General features: G+C 42.5%; 1 protein-coding gene across 2 annotated transcripts in view; it reads left to right on the top strand.

Moving 5' to 3' along the window:
• The window catches only part of cpeb4b (cytoplasmic polyadenylation element binding protein 4b), a 74,325-nt gene that overhangs the window by 18,071 nt on the left and 38,357 nt on the right, over positions 1-17,897 (top strand). For both annotated transcript variants that reach the window (XM_084320265.1, XM_084320266.1), the window contains exon 3: positions 9,193-9,283. In XM_084320265.1, the coding sequence (XP_084176391.1) occupies positions 9,193-9,283 (91 nt within the window). The remainder of the gene's footprint in view (positions 1-9,192; positions 9,284-17,897) is intronic.

Consider the following 17,897-nt stretch of genomic DNA (forward strand, 5'->3'; position numbering starts at 1 on the left):
CGCCATAGCTCTCGTTCTTTGCATATAAAGTGGTCATCGAAAGAGCACAGATGTTATTCAAGATTATAGGCCTGCTAGTGCTACATACTGACAGTGGTCAGGGATGACACGTGTGGCCGCCTTCCACGCGGCCGACTAATGTTTGATCATGGAAATAGTTCCAGAAAGCTCGGGGCAATTAAACCCTGTCAGTATCACAGGAACTCTTGTTATACTGCACCACTATTACTGTGGTCCAACTGCCTCACATAGTTTCCATTGTAGCGCTGATGACACAACAGATGGGAGGATTGTGGTTCTTTGTTTTAAGGGTTCCCATTGTTCTCTAACACTTTACAACCAAACAGTATGTTTATCATATAGGCCTTATTTCCTAACGCACTACATCAGTCCGTACGCTCATCTCGAGTTGTCGTGTCATTTAGCAGAAGCAGTGTCAATACACTTTGACACATGATCTGTGTCAAAAAATACAATTCTAATCTTCTGTGAGTTCAGTAGTTCAGTGAGTAAGGTAAGTGCAAAGAGCCACGTGCCCAGCAGACTAACTATTTAGTTTGTAACACAGATGTCATATAGTCATTCAGGGAGAGTAATGAACAGAAATAGTATTATATGCCTTATGGTGGATGCTTTTATCCAATTGATCCTCTTGTCAAAACTGTTGCTTCCCTCAGACACACTTTGCTTAGAACAGTTGTGATTGAAGGATCAAGAAAAGAGGGTGGTGTTTGAGATAGGTCAATTTAATTGAACCCCTGTGATGGTGCACGTGCACTGCTCTACCCATTGAGTCGTACAGGACCACAGTTATTTTCCAAGGCACTGGAGAGGCATGTAGAGGAAACTTATAATTAGGGATTTCCCAGACTAAATACATCGTTATGTACTTCTGTAAAATCTTGGTTCCCACATATAGTCATGAATAAGGACCTCTTGACTTACCAGAGATGTGGTAATTTTTCAGGAAATGGGTAGGTATCTTTACCGATACTGGTATCCGATATCTGTCCAATACCAGGCCAACACAGGGTCCCCATATCGGAGAACTTCCCAACTCACACATTCACTCACACATTCACACACCGACGGCAGAGGCAACCATGCAAGGTGCCAACCTGCTCATCGGGAGCAATTAGGGGTTAAGTGTCTTGCTCAAGGACACATCGACACGCTGCCCGGGAGGAGCGGGAATCGAACCGGGAACCTCCGGATTGCCAGACGACTGCTCTACCTCACTGTTTCCCTAGTGTTGCTCGTTGTATTTGAAAGAGCCATTTCCCTCCCTAACCCCAGACGAGTATCCATCTTCTGTTCCTTCTCCAAGCCTCTTTCTCCCTCCTCCTTTCACTCTTTCCAAGTCTCAGACGGAGGCCTCATGTTGTGTCAGATGTCCTGTCACTGGACTGCTCTGGTAGGGTTAAAGTCCAGGGTGAACCCCCCTCCCCCCATTTAGTAAGCCAGTCTCAGTAAGCTGTCTAGGGAAACCAGTTTGTTGTCGTGTGGCATGGCCGGGTAGAAGTATAGAACAACCTTTATATTGAACTGTTTCTTATTGAACAATGTCAAAAATCCAGAGATCAATCTTTTAATATATGCCATTTTTCAGTGGATGTGCGAAGATTAGAAATAATCCAAAATAATAGTGGGTATCAAACGGAACTGATTGCATTATTTTACTATTCTATTTTACTCTTTTATTACTTTGTATTACAGGTTTTAAACTGTGTGGGTATCAAACAGGAAGAAAGACTGTCAGTTTTTAAACTGTAGGAACTGCGCCCTAAAACTGCCTCTTGAGAGGGAGGTTCAAAGGGTCAAAGTGGGTATCAAACAGGAGGAAAGACTGTCATGTTTTAAATTGTTTAAACAGTCATTCAGATCTGCACTATTGCATTATTTACTCTATTTTACTCTTTTATTACTGTCTATTTTTCAATTGTCTATATTATGTGTGATGATCAAACCGTGAACAAAGAGGCCTATTGGGATGTTTTATGTCTGCACTTTATGCATTACTCTCTGCCAATTTTATGCTATAAATTTTTTTTTTTACTGCTGTGAAGCACTTTGAGCTGCAATTCTTATATGAAAGGTGCTATACAAATAAAGTTATTATTATTATTATTATTATTATTATTATTATTATTATTATTATTATTATTATTATTATTATTATTATTATTATTATTATTATTATTATTATTATTATTATTATTATTATTATTATTATTATTATTATTATTATTATTATTATTATTATTTTGTGAATATGTACTGTGCCAGCAGTTTAAAGTGAAAGAATGATGCGTGCTGGCCAGCCATCGGCTGATGGGATGTAACCTCGCCCAGTAGAACAGTTGAACGGCTCCCTCCCCACACACAACGCACAGTTCTGACGAGGCTGATGAGCAAGAGTTTCTACCTCTTTCCCATCGCACCATCAGACACCATCAGACATATGAATGACGGCCAGAATGGCACAGTGTGTGGACGCCTTTAGGCCCACCGCTTGTAGTGGTCCTGTACCTGTACAATGGTCCTAAAATGGAGGTTCCCGGTTCGATTCCCGTTCCTCCCGGGCAGCGCGTCCTTGAGTAAGACACTTAAACTAACCCCTAAATGCTCCCAATGAGCAGGTTGGCACCTTGCATGGTTGCCTCTGCCGTCGGTGTGTGAATGTGTGAGTGAATGGTAAAATGTGAGATTTTTGTGTCCTTTACCACTGTGCACAATGACATAATAGACCTATCTCAAACCCTGCCCTCTTTTCTTGATCCTCCAATCACCACTGTTGCAGGGTTTGTGATAAATAATGAATCTGCCTGAGTCCTCGGCATGTGAAAAGGTTCGAGAACCCCTTGTACCAAAGACGGGATCTTCGTACCGGTGGTTGTCTGATAGCTACTCATTCTAGATAAGATTCTGCCTCCTTTCCTTTATTCAACAGCACACACACACAGACACACGCACCACGCACACACAGTGTCTGAGCCATTGGGCTTCAGAAGACCTTGGACCTCGGTCATTAGCTCTGCGGTCCCTGTGACGGTGGTGTTAAATGAGGGAGATGTTTTTTAGAATAATGAGGGGCTTGAGCCGTGCTGGCAAAGCACATGACTGCTCCTCATACTGCCTCATTGTGCCCTTCTTGTACCCTTGACAGACACTCTGAAACAGGAAGAAAGAACTCTGTGTATGTGCGCATGTGCTTGCAGGCGCGTGTGTGAGTGAGTGAGTGGGTATGCGCAGGCATGTGCATATATGTCACACATACAAGCCTAATTAGGCCTAGACCTTCTATTTGGTTCACATAGGTATGTTGTAGTAATTGAAGGGGGAAAAGAAGCTGAGGCCATGTGTCAAAATTCGACTTGGCCTACAGCTCTGTGCTTCACTAATTACAGTAGGAACACGTTGGTCTCCAATGCCCAGTGAAATGACTGCTCAAGCCCCCGTTACAACACACACGCATGTTTTACTATCCTTCTGGGGACCGGCCATTGACTATTGCTATTAGCCTATTACCCTAATCCTAAACCTAACCTGTAACCTTAAAATGGGTGTTCTTGTGAAGTCCAACCAATAGGATGTAGTCCGGATGTAGGGAGGCACCGATCCAATACCCAGTATCGGTATTGGGCCGATGCTAGCGAAATTTGATGGATCAGTATCAGGTTGGTACAGGTGGTCCAATCCATGATCGATCCATTATTACCAACTTGTCATGAGGCGTCCTCCTCAACTAAACGCCATAGTTGAGAAGAGGGAAAATGTGCACCGCTTTCACCTCTGAGCGGATCTGATTCCGCTTGATGAGATATTGGGATTTTTATTATTAATAACTGTGAGCAGAATTGTTGGATTGATTGAAGGTTTTAGCGACCAGTCAATCGCTCCCTCTCCCTCCTTCTCCTTCGTCATATAACACTTGTGCAATCTAATTGAGCAGACTGGCTAACATTGATATTTATTAGACCTGCTGTTGCTTTTCAACTAAAACCTCTCTAGGAGCTAATATAGAATCAGTTTCAACTCCATTAGTCTAGAAAACTAGGGTGCCTGGCAGAATTTTTATTTTTAGGCTGCACAGCAGAATGAAACCTAGACCTACTAGGTTGTCAATCAAAATGGTCATGGGGCGGGACTAATCACTTGAACTGGTCAGGCTTGAGAAAGGCACCACAGAGGCCGTTACACAAATTATATCTTTATAGATATTGAAACTCTGCATTAAACATCTTGGTTATACTGAAAATTATCTTTCTTGGGTTTGTCTTATTGCTTTTAGATTGATCACGATGCATGTAGTGTGAAACTGTTTGAATATTTAATTATATAATTTATTTTACTTTTTATTACCAAAAATATTGGATCGCTATCTGTTTACAGTGTTTAGGCATCAGTATCTGTGTTTAAATGTGCCATTGGTGCAGCTCTAGTACCCACAAGGATAGAACAACTAGATATAGATCAAACTAAATAGAAAGGACATCCCCAAAAGGATTGGAACACCCCCACCCAGCTGTTGCACATGACACAGCTGCTAACAGTGGGTAATAGGCTGGTTTTGACAGCAGGGTTCATTTAATTTGATCCCAAAGCTTTGAAATACTTTCACCAGAAACCAGTGTTATCAAGAGTCGAAGCTCAACCCCTCCTTGCGCTTTCTCTTCATCTTGCCTCACCTCCTGCTTCACTGTCCTTCCTCAAACCCTCCTCACCTCCTGCTTCACTGTCCTTCCTCAAACCGCTTCCCTTTTCTCTCCCCAGTCTTACCTCTCACCCTCCCTTCTTTTCCTTGTTCATTAAAGGAACACGTATGGGAAATGTGCTTACCGTCTTCTCCAGAGTCAGACAAGAATATAGATACCAATGTCAGTGGAACGTTATCCAGCTGCAAGCTAGCCTAGCTTAGCACAAATTAATGGAAGTGGATATGGATCAGCTAGTGTTTCCAGGTTACTGTCAACGCATGAGTCGGATGCAGAATGAACAGTTTGTTATTGTATGTAGATATGTTGCTAATATGGCACCAGCTAATGGTGATCCTTAATAAAATCAAATAAAATCAAATATGCTCAGCCTACTACAACACCATTACCATGAAGTTATGGTGGTTAGAGATGCCAAACTCTATTGATGCGACCAGGGCCTGGAATCAAACCTAGGCCTAATTGACTGTGTGTTGTGTTCGTTGGTGTGTCGGTGTGTCGTGTGTGTGTGTGGATTTACAGTAATGTCAGTGTATGTGTGTGTGCCTTGTAATCTGTGATGGATGAACACTTTGCTGGTCAGCAGCAGGCCAGTTGTTGAGAGAGGATGGAGGGGTCAGATGTGATGATGATCACTTTGCTGGTCAGCAGGCCAGTTGTTGAGAGAGGATGGAGGGGTCAGATGTGATGATGATCACTTTGCTGGTCAGCAGGCCAGTTGTTGAGAGAGGATGGAGGGGTCAGATGTGATGATGATCACTTTGCTGGTCAGCAGGCCAGTTGTTCAGAGAGGATGGAGGGGTCAGATGTGATGATGATCACTTTGCTGGTCAGCAGGCCAGTTGTTGAGAGAGGATGGAGGGGTCAGATGTGATGATGATCACTTTGCTGGTCAGCAGGCCAGTTGTTCAGAGAGGATGGAGGGGTCAGATGTGATGATGATCACTTTGCTGGTCAGCAGGCCAGTTGTTGAGAGAGGATGGAGGGGTCAGATGTGATGGATGATCACTTTGCTGGTCAGCAGCAGGTCAGTTGTTGAGAGCGGACGACAGGCAGCTCACATGTAATGATAATCACCGTTGGCAACTCCCGACCTGCAGAGCTGCGAGCAGCCAGTCTGCTAGCTGGACCCACCTCGTGAGTTCCCCCCTCAGCTATAAAGCCAGTCAGTCCCCTGCTGGAAATTGTCTCTGCTTTGCCTTGCCATTTGCCAACAATGACCTAATTTATCATGCCAGAGCCTATACGAATAGATTTAGCCTACATGGAAAACATAGTCAGTCAACTGCAATTTAGGCACCACAGAGTTTTGACAACATTTGGCGCACACAATCAACCTCCCACAGCCACCGGAGTTATTCCTTGGCATTCTGTCGTACTACCACCACGACGCTTCATTCCCTTTTAGATCACGTATCGTTTCATAGCCCTCTCTATTACTCGAATAACATCCTCCTCACCTTATGACCTCTGCAGCAGCACCCTCTATTTGAAGCTTTCTGTTGGAGGAGGGTGTGCTTCCCTCTTTTCATATAAAAGAAAAAGAGAAACACCCTTGACTCTCAAAGCACTAGACCTTAGAAATATGGCAGTCGGCAGCACAGAGGCTGTGCTTGTGTGTGTGTCAATGTCTCCTAATATTCCACCTCCTGATTTTGCTCCCATGATGCTGTGCACCAATAGGCAAACATTATATCCAAGTGTTCTAGTCTTAGGCTATTACGTAAACAACAACAACAACTCTAAAACAGACTCCAACCTCTTAATACATTCATTTTGTTGTTGCAGCCATTTGTTTTGTTAACATAGTTTTGCCACTTTACGGCAGTATTTTACGTCATTCAGACCCTACTTTACATTATCTATGCATGGGTTAGAATAACAAATGAACATGGTTACATGGAGGGACGTCACGTGACACAAAAGGAAACTCCCCCACAACAACAACACGGATGCAGAATGTATATCATTAGTCATTCTTGTTATTCAGTGACATAGCCCTGTCAGTTTCTGCCTCTATGGCACATTTACAGTATCTCTTTCCCTCCCTCGCCCTTTCACCTCTCACTCTCCTCTCCACTCTGAAGAGTGTTTATTTTTTATCAACGATTATTTTAACGGTGCTCTAATTGATATCAGCATTTTGACTAACTTCCTGTGAAACTAGGTATTGCAGATCAAATACGAATTAAGATCTAGCAATTGCATATCCTATTTCTCGCCTAAAATGTTGTCAGGAACATACTTTAGTGAACTGTTTAGCTGGAAAAAGAAAGTTTACGAGCAAGCCGTCATGCTTTTCCTGCTACCCATGGCCCACTTTGTGGAGTTCTCTCTCCTGATTGGATAAAGTGGGAACGGGATACCAGAACATTTATTTTCTGTTTACCGCAAGGCGAAGAGACTAGGAGAACCATGTTACTGACCAAACACTCTATATCAGTGATTGCTGCGAGAATGTAGATCTATTTAACACTTTCTTTTTTTTTTTACAAAGAAATTGCACTTACAGTACAGCACTTTAAGATCAGGTTTGCATACTTTCCCTGTACCTTTGTTTTAAAAGCCTCAACCCCTAGAGCACTCAAATAGAGCACTCTTTCTCATTCAAGAGTGTTTTTGATCTTGTTAGCTACCATAGATTAGCAACCAGGTCCAGGTGGTAGGATGATAGTATAGACTGTTTCAACTTGACAGCATAAACCTTCTAAAATGTACTACATTTGACTTCCTGTCAGTTGTTGTCAACTGTCAGTTCAAGCTGTTCCCTAGCAATGCAATTCCACTAAAACCATCTATAGGGCTCACCTATACTTTGTACAGAAGGAAACCTTATTTTTGCCAGCCTACAATAGAAGATATCCCTAACTGACTGACTACCCGACTCCCCATTGTTGAAACATGCATGCGTGAGTGCCGTGTTCTGCTCTGGCTTAACTAAACTTGTCTGGTCTTGTCTTGGCTTGTACCTGTTTTCTTTTCTATCCAGAATAGTAAACTTACAGTAGCTGATTGTGACTGATTTGGGCTTTATAAAGAATATTTGGAGATTATTGGCAGATTGGTGATAGACATTTCTGTGACAATTGTTTTCCAAGTGTCATGTACATTGTTTGCATAGCTTGCCTTCTCATATGACTTATAAACCGGTATATATGGTCTGACGTTTTCTAACTGTGTCTTTGACCTCTGTTGTCGACCCATTAGGTCAGCCCATTAGCTTAAATGGCTAAATAAGGTACCGGTAGGCTACTGTTTGTCAGCTTACTCTGTCACATTACTTATCTTAGTCTGTGTCGAGACGGTGCTCTTTACTAGGCTTGGCAGGGTGAGCAGGCTGGCTCTTTAAATGTGACAGAAACAGACAGCGATAGACAGATGGACAGACGGAACAGATAAGCTAGGTTAGACGCGGTTGTCAGCCAGCGACAGACCGCCTGACCACATACTGTAGAGATAGGCTGGTTACAAAGGTAGCAGGGAGACGTGCCTGTTGTTATCAGTCAGGAGGGCAGCAGGGCTGCTCATGTGTTGTTGTCAGGAGGAGGCTGTTCCTGGTTAGCTGCAGTACTAGGCCTACACTGCTATAGGTATCCCTGTCTCACAGAGGGGCTTGAGGGGTGAGGGGTAGGGGAATTTACCAGCAGCCCTATAGCTAGCTAGTCACAAGGGCAGTATGTGGTATCTGTGTGTTAAAGTGAACATGGGATACAAGAGACGTTGACCGTATGCTGTCACCGACGACGTCCTGCGGCAGTAGAGGAGGGAGGTAGAAGCTCCACCTCCATAGTGTTTCTCCAGTGGGTTTTTACCAAACAACTGGAACTTGAAAATCAGCTTGGCAATGGCAACTTTGGGGACTTCCTTCTCCTTAGTTCAATAAGTCCTGTACAGTAGTTTCCACCACCAGCCCCTCAGCAGTATTAGGCTTGACCTCGTCAGTGTTGTGTTTGTAAACAAGTTAAGCCACTGCTTGTTTGGAGTGAGTGTTTAGGTTAGGCGGGGTTATTATGACAGGGCCCTTATCTGCAAGCTACTTTGTGTGTGTGACCGTGTGTGTGTGTGTGTGTGTGTGTGTGCTTTTCTAACGTCAGTCATTCTTTAACCCGGCCAGCTCCCACTTGGCTGTGTGTTAGTTTGCACTACATTCTCCCATTTAACAGCCACACGTGTCGCTGACTGATCTGTATCCATTGTGTTGACTTGACATGTTTAAGTAAGTGAGTCGGGTCAAAAAACACAGCGAGAACGACCCCTTTCAGCAGCCTTTCAGCTTGACCCGTGTCGTGCTGGTTGTGTGAAGCAAGCAATCGTCTTCCCTTTTAAGTGACTCAAGAAGAAAGAAATTTGTCTAAATAGAGACTCTTGTTTTTTTGGTAAACTTTGGGGTTAAAGTAACTTTTTAAATAATAATCTTAATCAAGTCTCTCCTCGTCTCTCTCTCTCCCTCTCGCTCTCTCGCTCTCTCTCTCTCCAGGAGCGCACCAGGTCATTTGACGGCTTCAACATGAACACTCTGGAGAGCTCACTGATTGACATCATGAGGGCCGAGCAGGACACCCTGAAAGGTACACAGCATCCACTATGTGTGGCTTGTAGATGGTAGCCCTACTCCAGCATGTCAATGGTAAGAGGTGATTGAATATTGAATACCTCAGACAAAGGACCATATAATTCAGTTTCAGCACATTAGCCAGTACATCTGATGGGTATTAAATCATTCTAAAACAAAACGGAGAGTTTTTCACAATATGGGACCTTTTATACTTTAAAAAGACCGGAAGGGGGTCGAAACGTCGTACGTGTAACATTTTCTGTTGATCACAATTAAAGACCTTTGGAGCATTGAAAAGTGAGTTGTGAGCCCCGCTTTGTTCGTACTACTGTTTTTACAGTTTGGCTCGGCACCAAGAAACAGGATGTGCGTTATTATATTTTTGTGCACCTTTTAAAGTGTATACGTGTCTCCACATACTATGTTACTGTGCTTGTGCTGCGAAGTAAGACCAAATCTTATCACACTCTCATTTTTGGCTAGCTCTATTGACGAGCTTTGTATATGTATTGCATACAAAGCTCTACAACCAATCGGCGCATGTTCTGAAGTCAAAACCCGTTATTACAAGTTTGCATTGTGTTTTCGAAGGGATTAACAGGAAGGTCCGAGTCTCGACAAAGGCTGGTGGGGTGAAAACACAAGCCGCTGCTGAGATACAGTATGAAATTACCCTTTTCTCAGGTTAACAGTGTGTTTTGTTGGTGACCAGTGGTGGCAGCACCGAGCGTTTGTTAAGAGAAAAGGGTAATTTTATACTGTATCTCTTGGCAGCGGCTTGTGTTTTCACCCCACCTGCCTTTGTTGAGACTCTTTGACCTTTCTGTTAATCCCTTAGAAAACACAATGCAATTAGTTAGACGAGTCAAACAAGTTTTGACTTAACCCTCAGAATCCGCATCGGCTCGTTATAGAGCAATTGTATGTAAGCCATACAAAGTTTGTCAATAGAGCAAATCTCTGGCGTGCCTGTGAGCATGGCCACTGTCTAGTCTATAGGTCTGAGGTGCCATTTGAGAAGAGAGCAGTGATGATGCCAACGAAGTAGTATTGAGGTTTGAATTTCCATGCGTTTCGATAAACAAAAAGGAAAGAAGATGAAGGGAAAACCCACAAGGAGAGAGGATATGAGGGCTGCTGCCATGAATATGCATGAGGTCTGCTGCATTCTGAGGCGGCGGCAGGGGCAGCATTCAGGGATGATTCGGGCTTAGGCGCTGTGTGTTCTATTTAAGATGGGGATTTGTGAGGGCGCTGGAAGTGCTTATTTTTGGGCTACTCTGCTCACAACCCTGTCTGGAAGCGAAGCTGTCGGACGTCATTAGTTTCAGATAGGTAGGATTGTACGAGCGGCCATTTTAAAGAATGTTAACAATCTGCGACGGCAGCGCACACAGGTTATTTTTGTCATAAAAGTGAAATGTAAAAAAGCATGTTGAGATCATATGGCCTCATGCAACAATACAAGCTGTTGTGTAGGTGTTTTTTTTTCTTCACATTTCAAGATCAAGCCAGTTAGAGATATTTTCTAGTGCCATCAGGAACCAGGCTTTGAAGATAAACATTGGAGTCATCTGTCTCTGAAGAAGAGGTGTCGGTTAGTAAAAGCTCCCTGCCCTGTTCTTAGAAGCTCTATATGTGGATCAGATGGTGTGTGTTTGTGTGTTGAACAGCTGCTCACACACACACACACACACACACACACACACACACACACACACACACACACACACACACACACACACACACACACACACACACACACACACACACACACACACACACACACACACACACACACACACACACACACACACACACACACACACACACACACACACACACACACACACACACACACACACACACACAGTGGCATAGCTTAACAATAGAATAGGGGTACAATGGAATAAGTATAGGTATGGAGTCATTATGCAACCAAAGAAAATAGTACCATAGCTGTTTCTGTCTTTTTTAACTGTTATTATTTTTCATTCACAATGACTGTGATTAAGTGAGTAGCCTGAGTCTAGTAGTGGCTCTTGTGAATCCTTAGATTAACAGTAGCCTTGTATAGGCCACAGTATATATAGCCAAGGTACTGTAGGCCACAGTATATTTACTAACCTAATAGAATAACACTCCCAATTGACCATATTCACACGGTGGCCATTTTGTTCTTATGTCATGCTCAGGTCAGGATTTCTTTCCATCCTAAGGTGGGAACAGGGTGACATAAGAGCAACATGTCCACTGTGTGAATATGGTCAATGGCTTCAGTTAACTTAAGTTTAATGATGTTGATGACCACAAGGCCAGGTAATTGGTCTAAAGGGAAGAGCTAGCTTTGATTAGCCCATTGTCTGAAAAGTCTGAGCCCACACAGACTATGTTTACATGTACACTCCACATACTAGCTGTTATCCTTGTTAAAGCTGCATTTAGTGAGATTTTCGATCATTCTTTAATGAGTACCTTTCTTACTATCATAGAGTAGTGTTGAAGTTATCTCTCCCTCTCAGTCTCTGCAGTACCAGGGCCCTCATTTATCAATAATGCGTCGAAAGTGTTCTACTTTTGTTCCTAAGCATGGAATTTAGAATGTCTCTACACACAGAAAAAAAACGGGATTTATCACACGTGCGTACACAGGTCCTACGCACACCTGCGTGTTGATAAATGCCACTTGTTCTATGCTCCGCGCTCGTGCACGATTTTAAGTATTTGCATACAGAACCGCCTCCAATTAACCATATATGGTAATGAAACACCCCCATGGAATGTAGAATAATGGACTAAGCGGACTTGAAACTTCACTGAGAGCGAGTCCTCCGTGATCAATCTCGCTCTCAGTGAAGTTTCAACGGAGGTCATCTATTCTAACCAACACATTGAAGCTAGAAAGCATTTCGTTGTGACCAATCTTATTTGGAAACATGACGCACAAAATAATAGTATTTAGCTTTTTATTAAATTTTGTATTTATTTGAATTTTTTGTATCCTCTTTTTCTCCGCCTGATGTTTCTATGCTTTTCCTCCCATCCGAATTTGTCGTTATGCCAATTCCCCCCTCCCCTACCTGGTCGTTGTGCGCATGTGCCCCCTACTGGTCGGTTCAAGGGAACCCTGAGGTCTACCACATGCTTCCTCCGACACATGCGGAGACAGCCAGCGGCTCTCTTTTCACCTGGCAGCGAGGACTCTCATTGGTGAAGTGTAACGCGTGGGAGGTCACGCTGCCTTCACCACTTCCTGTCTTTCGCTGAGCAGGCGCCCAGACCTGACCTGTAGGAGTCGCTGTCCACAACGCCAGATTACCACCCACGACTTCCCTCCCGCTAACTCAGCCAAACGAGTTAGTATGACGACCGGCCCAAGCCGCAGGCAATGCTGACTCCGGGAGTCGAGACCGCAGCCTCTTGCATTGGTGACGAGCACAATCTCCGCTACGCCACCCGGCCGCTCGCTTTTTATTTTAAACAATATTTAATCGCGTTTGGACTTTAGAGGTGGGTGTTCTGCGTCTGCCCCCCCCTGTGCCAAACAAGCAGGCCAACTGCGCTCTAAAGGGCTCTTGTTCGCGCGTGAGCATTGCACTCCTGTTGGGTCGTTCGTTGGGTTGGTCGGAGTCAATTAACTATGGCTTCAGTGGATAACCCCGATCACCTGCATTTAAGTGATATTTTAGATACCCCAGTAATAACATTACAATTTAATTCAATACAATGCGTGCCTTCCTCCCGATCACCAGCAACGACATGTATCAGCCAAATGCGCATCGCAACATTGACTGAGTGGAATCCCTTTCTATTCACATAACTGAATTTGTACCGTCTATTGCTCGATCCATCTCCAATATCACGATGGACCGTGCCGGTGGCCAAAGACCCGATGGTGAAGAGGACTTGAATGTGCATGGGGATGGCATTTGTGTGTTTTGTTCAGCGCACCCCATAGTATTCCGATAACGCTATATATAAACCATGCTGCATTCATTCGGGAAGAAATACCTATTCCAAATGCTATTTATAGGGTTTGACAATAATTACACTACTGTCGCTATTTTACAATTAACTATAATGAATTACGGGTCATACAGAACACGTCAGTGTTGAAACGAATGCATGAAAGTCCGTCTCATGGTGCGTGCAGTCTTCATATTCTACCGCTTGGTGACATGTACGCACGGTCTGAGCTGTGTAGATATTAGATATACGCACAATCTCAAGCACACGCTTTGCTTAGAAATGACCGTACGCACGGTTTACGCACATATCTGTGCGTACGCACCATTGATAAATGAGGGCCCAGGAGTCCTAGCAGCACCTTTTCAATGATATTGTGTACATGTATCTCTGTCTTTACTATAATAACAGAGCAATTGATATGGAGCAGGTAAGAGGAAACAACAATTGACTGTATCTTGGTTAAAAATACTCTAGTCTACACGATACTCGACATACTCATGCATCGACATGCAGCCCGTGGGCCCAAATCTGTCCTGCGGCAACTTTTTCAGTGGCCTGTGAGGATATTTATTATACCGTAATTCCTCTAATAGTAACCCCGGCTTGTATTTGTTTCAATTGTAGCGGATACCAGGCTTGTATTAGGAGGAGGCATGTATAAGAGAGGCCTATATTTCAAATTTTCAAACAGATCATAATGAATAAATCAACATTTTGTGTCAGTTTGAACCCAGTAAAATGTACTGGGTTCATTTATTGAAACCAAGTACTGTATGAAATACGGTAGTAAACAGTGCAATTACAGGTGGTCAAAAAAAGTAAAATAAAGTAAAATAGTGCAATCACAATACTGGTATAATAATAATAATAACTTCGTTTTATACAATTCTGAGGTCGGCTTACTCTCTTGGTAAACATTAACACCATACCATTATATGGTATTTACTGCGCAGCCAGGCCAGCATATAACAACAATAACAAAATATATTGCCTATGGTAAATCCGTTGAGGGAAATACCGTAATTCCTCTAATATACATGAAACCCGGCTTGTATTAGGAGGCCGGCTTATAATTGCTTAGCTCAACAGCGCACCCGGTCATTAATAGAGACCCGGTTTTTAATTGAATACCGGTTACTATTAGAGGAATTACGGTATTCAAATTAACATTTCCAAAAGCATCTTTGATATGATCCATCCTCTGGAACTCTCTTCCCCAAGACATCAGAGACTCATCCCTCTCAGTTTTTAAATCCAAGACCCGTCTCTTCTCCACTGCCTTCTCTTAGCCCCTCCCCCACCCATCCTAGTGTGTTTGTGTTCATGTTTGTCTGTCGTACCGCTGCCTCTTGTTATAAAGTGAGTTCTAGAAGAGCACTATATAAATCACATTTATTATTATTATTATCATACTGCCAAACTGTATTGTACTCATTGTACACATTTCATTTCATCCTATTTGTCAGTTCAATTGCCAGTTCTAAATTCATCATGATTATCTAGGCTATTTGATGAATTCGATTCTAGTTTGCTATAAACCTTTGTGTTACAAAGGCTACTGGTAGTTCCAATAAGATTACCCATCATAGCCGATAAAACACACAATTAATGTGTGTCTGTGCCCTGCTTTCCTTCGGTAATAGTCAATTGTACCTTTTAATAATCCACTTTCACTAAAATGTGCACCATTTCACGTCATAGTTGAATGGTATTCAAGTCAAGAGTTTTATTTGTCACGGCATACAATGAAATGCGGGTGGTCTTGCCTGCAACGATGTGCAATAACATATAATAGAATCCAATAGAACAACATTGTGCAATAAACAAGTAACATTGTGTAATAAACAAGTAACATTTCTTGGGGACAATTGACAGCCCTACCTATTCTTTGTCTCTCTGACTGTGGTCGACCAATATGGGTTTTTCAATTACCAATATTTAGAGATAGCCAATATCATGGCGATATAATAATTTTTTTGCATCTGATAAAAATACACTTTAATAATAACAAATGAGACACAACTAAATATCTTCTTTTTTTCTTTAGATCTGCAATCTATTTATTATTTAAAATCAACATTTATAAAACTAAATAAATGTAATGATCTTGACACTTGCAGGATTGACACAACAACATTCTTGTTGGCAATAGGCATGTTATTGGCTGATGCCGATTTACTGTATATCGAAATGGCAAATATCCAACCGACTAATCGCTACTCTCACTACTCTGTCCATCACAATCTGTCACTACTCTCTGACTCTTGCAGCTCTGTTGTTGTTGTTCTCCCATCACCATCCTATCTCTTTTTTAGCTCAAGTCTCGACACGTCTGCGTGGCAGTTTGACACTGGCTGTATTGTGCCCTCTTACCAGTACTTCCCTGTCGCCCTCTTTTAACTCGTCGTAACATTTAATCTCGTTCATAGCCCCTTCTCCGCTGCTGGCAGAGTACAGTATATACAGTATGCGTCACACAGCCGCGCTGCCTCTCATATCCCGTGCGTTTTTCCTTCACTGTATATTCCCTGTTTTCATAATTGCAGTGCTGCCTGCAGCAGTGAGACATAGTCTGTATTCCTCCCTCTGTTTTCTTTATAAAGATATAATTATAGTGCATTATTCTCTGCTGAGCAGTGCGGGGCAACAGTCACTCTTGTACGCATGCGCCAATATGTACAACGTACACACACACACACACACACACACACACACACACACACACACACACACACACACACACACACACACACACGGGCTAATGCATGCATAGACGGCTCGCATAGACACATTAACATTTACATACACAAAGAGAACGCACATCTTTCAGTTCAGAGAGAGAGAGAGAGGGAGAGAGCGAACGAGAGAAAATGTCTACAGTAGAAGTGGCTTTGAATGACTTCCAGCTTTGTCCTGACTGATAGAAAGGATCCCTCTGTTCAGCTCCCCGACTGGTGTGTGGATGCACGTGCAATTTGACTGCTACTGTAGCAGCATGCATCTATAGTTCATAGAACAGACACACATACACATACTGTACATACAGTACAGCCTTTCAGACGCACGCTGCTGTGTGTGTTTATACTTGCAAGCATGTATGTGTGTGCACAAGCACACCAAGTACCAATTATAGACACGGTGCAAAGCTGAATGTTTTGACACGTGGTATACAGAACACCATCGTGGCACAGGGGCCGAATATCGGTTTGCCGGAGTCTGGCATTATGTTGTTCAAAAATGTGCTACTGTGATTAAAGGTAGAATCTGTAATGCAGCCACACTGTGACATCTATAGGCAAAAGAGCCCTGCACTTTGTTTACATTGTTTGTTTTGGTCTGATGTGTGGGTTGGAGTGGGCATAGGGTGGCTACTCTTGGCCACACCTCAGGCTCTGCCAGGAGAGGTTTAGAGAAATTCACACTATAATAATATACTCTATATAGCCTATATATTATATTATAATGTATAGCTATATATATATTGTATAGTATATAATAGAGTCCGAGTAGCAGATACCGATATTATGGTGTAAAATATTTCAATATCTATATATCAGCCGATATTCTTCATACATATATGTATACTTTTTGTAGTCCTACACTTTACCTCTTCCACCCTGTAAAATGTAAACAAAATATATATATATAAAGTGTGAAACATTAACTGACTTATATTTGAGCTGGAACCAAACTAATTTGCATTGCATGTTATATTCTATATATTCTATTCTAAATAGCTTAATCTTCACTAATCATGTATTTATCTTTATATTTAGGTAATAGGTAGGCATATTAAAAAAACAACATAATGAGTGAAGTCACTGGCAACACGTCTGATGTCCTCTCTACTAACTTTAAACACGTATTCTCTGCTCTATCAAGCTTGCTATGAGATCCATGCAGATTGCAGACCGTGCTGCTGAGTCTGTTATGAGTATTGTAAACAATGACTTTGAGTTATATGTAAACGAGAGTCAATGCGCACTCTGCTGGAGAGACTGTGATGACAACATTTCTAAATTACCCCAAGCATTTTTCTCTGCATCATGCTCTGTAAAAAAAACTTTTAATATCGGCACCTATTTCTGTGACAGGCCATTATCGGTCGATAAATTGGTCGGGCTCTAGTATATACCATATTATATATTAGGGGTGCACCGATATATCGGTCGGGTATCGGTATCGGCCGATAAGTGCCTTGTTGAGTGCTATCGGCCTATCGGCCGATAAGCTCAAATGTGCCGATAGCAGTCGCCGATAAATACCCATCAATTTGTGTAGCGTCAAAAGGCAAAAAAAAAAAAGTTCACTCGCGCGATCTACCTGCACAACGCCCGCCGTCCCCCACACACACACACAATCTACTGCATCAAAGTAACTACTTATGATTAACAAGGCATTCGTTTTGTGGCATTAGCGTTATATAGTTAGTGTTACACGGACAATAACATCAGCATATTATTATTACCCATAGCAGCAAGGCATTACTCCGAGTCCGTTCATTAGCTCGGTTCCATTCCATTGCTCATTCCGTACCCAACTACACATTCTGCAATCTGTTAATAAAGTTTTCAACCAGACAAATGTATAGAAAGGCGTTGTTTTATTATAACATTTGTTGCAGTAAAATCATTATGTCTCATTTGGTCATGCGTGGA

The sequence above is a fragment of the Notolepis coatsorum genome, assembly GCF_963971535.1.
Source record: "Notolepis coatsorum genome assembly, chromosome: 8".
NCBI classification, from domain to species: domain Eukaryota; kingdom Metazoa; phylum Chordata; class Actinopteri; order Aulopiformes; family Paralepididae; genus Notolepis; species Notolepis coatsorum.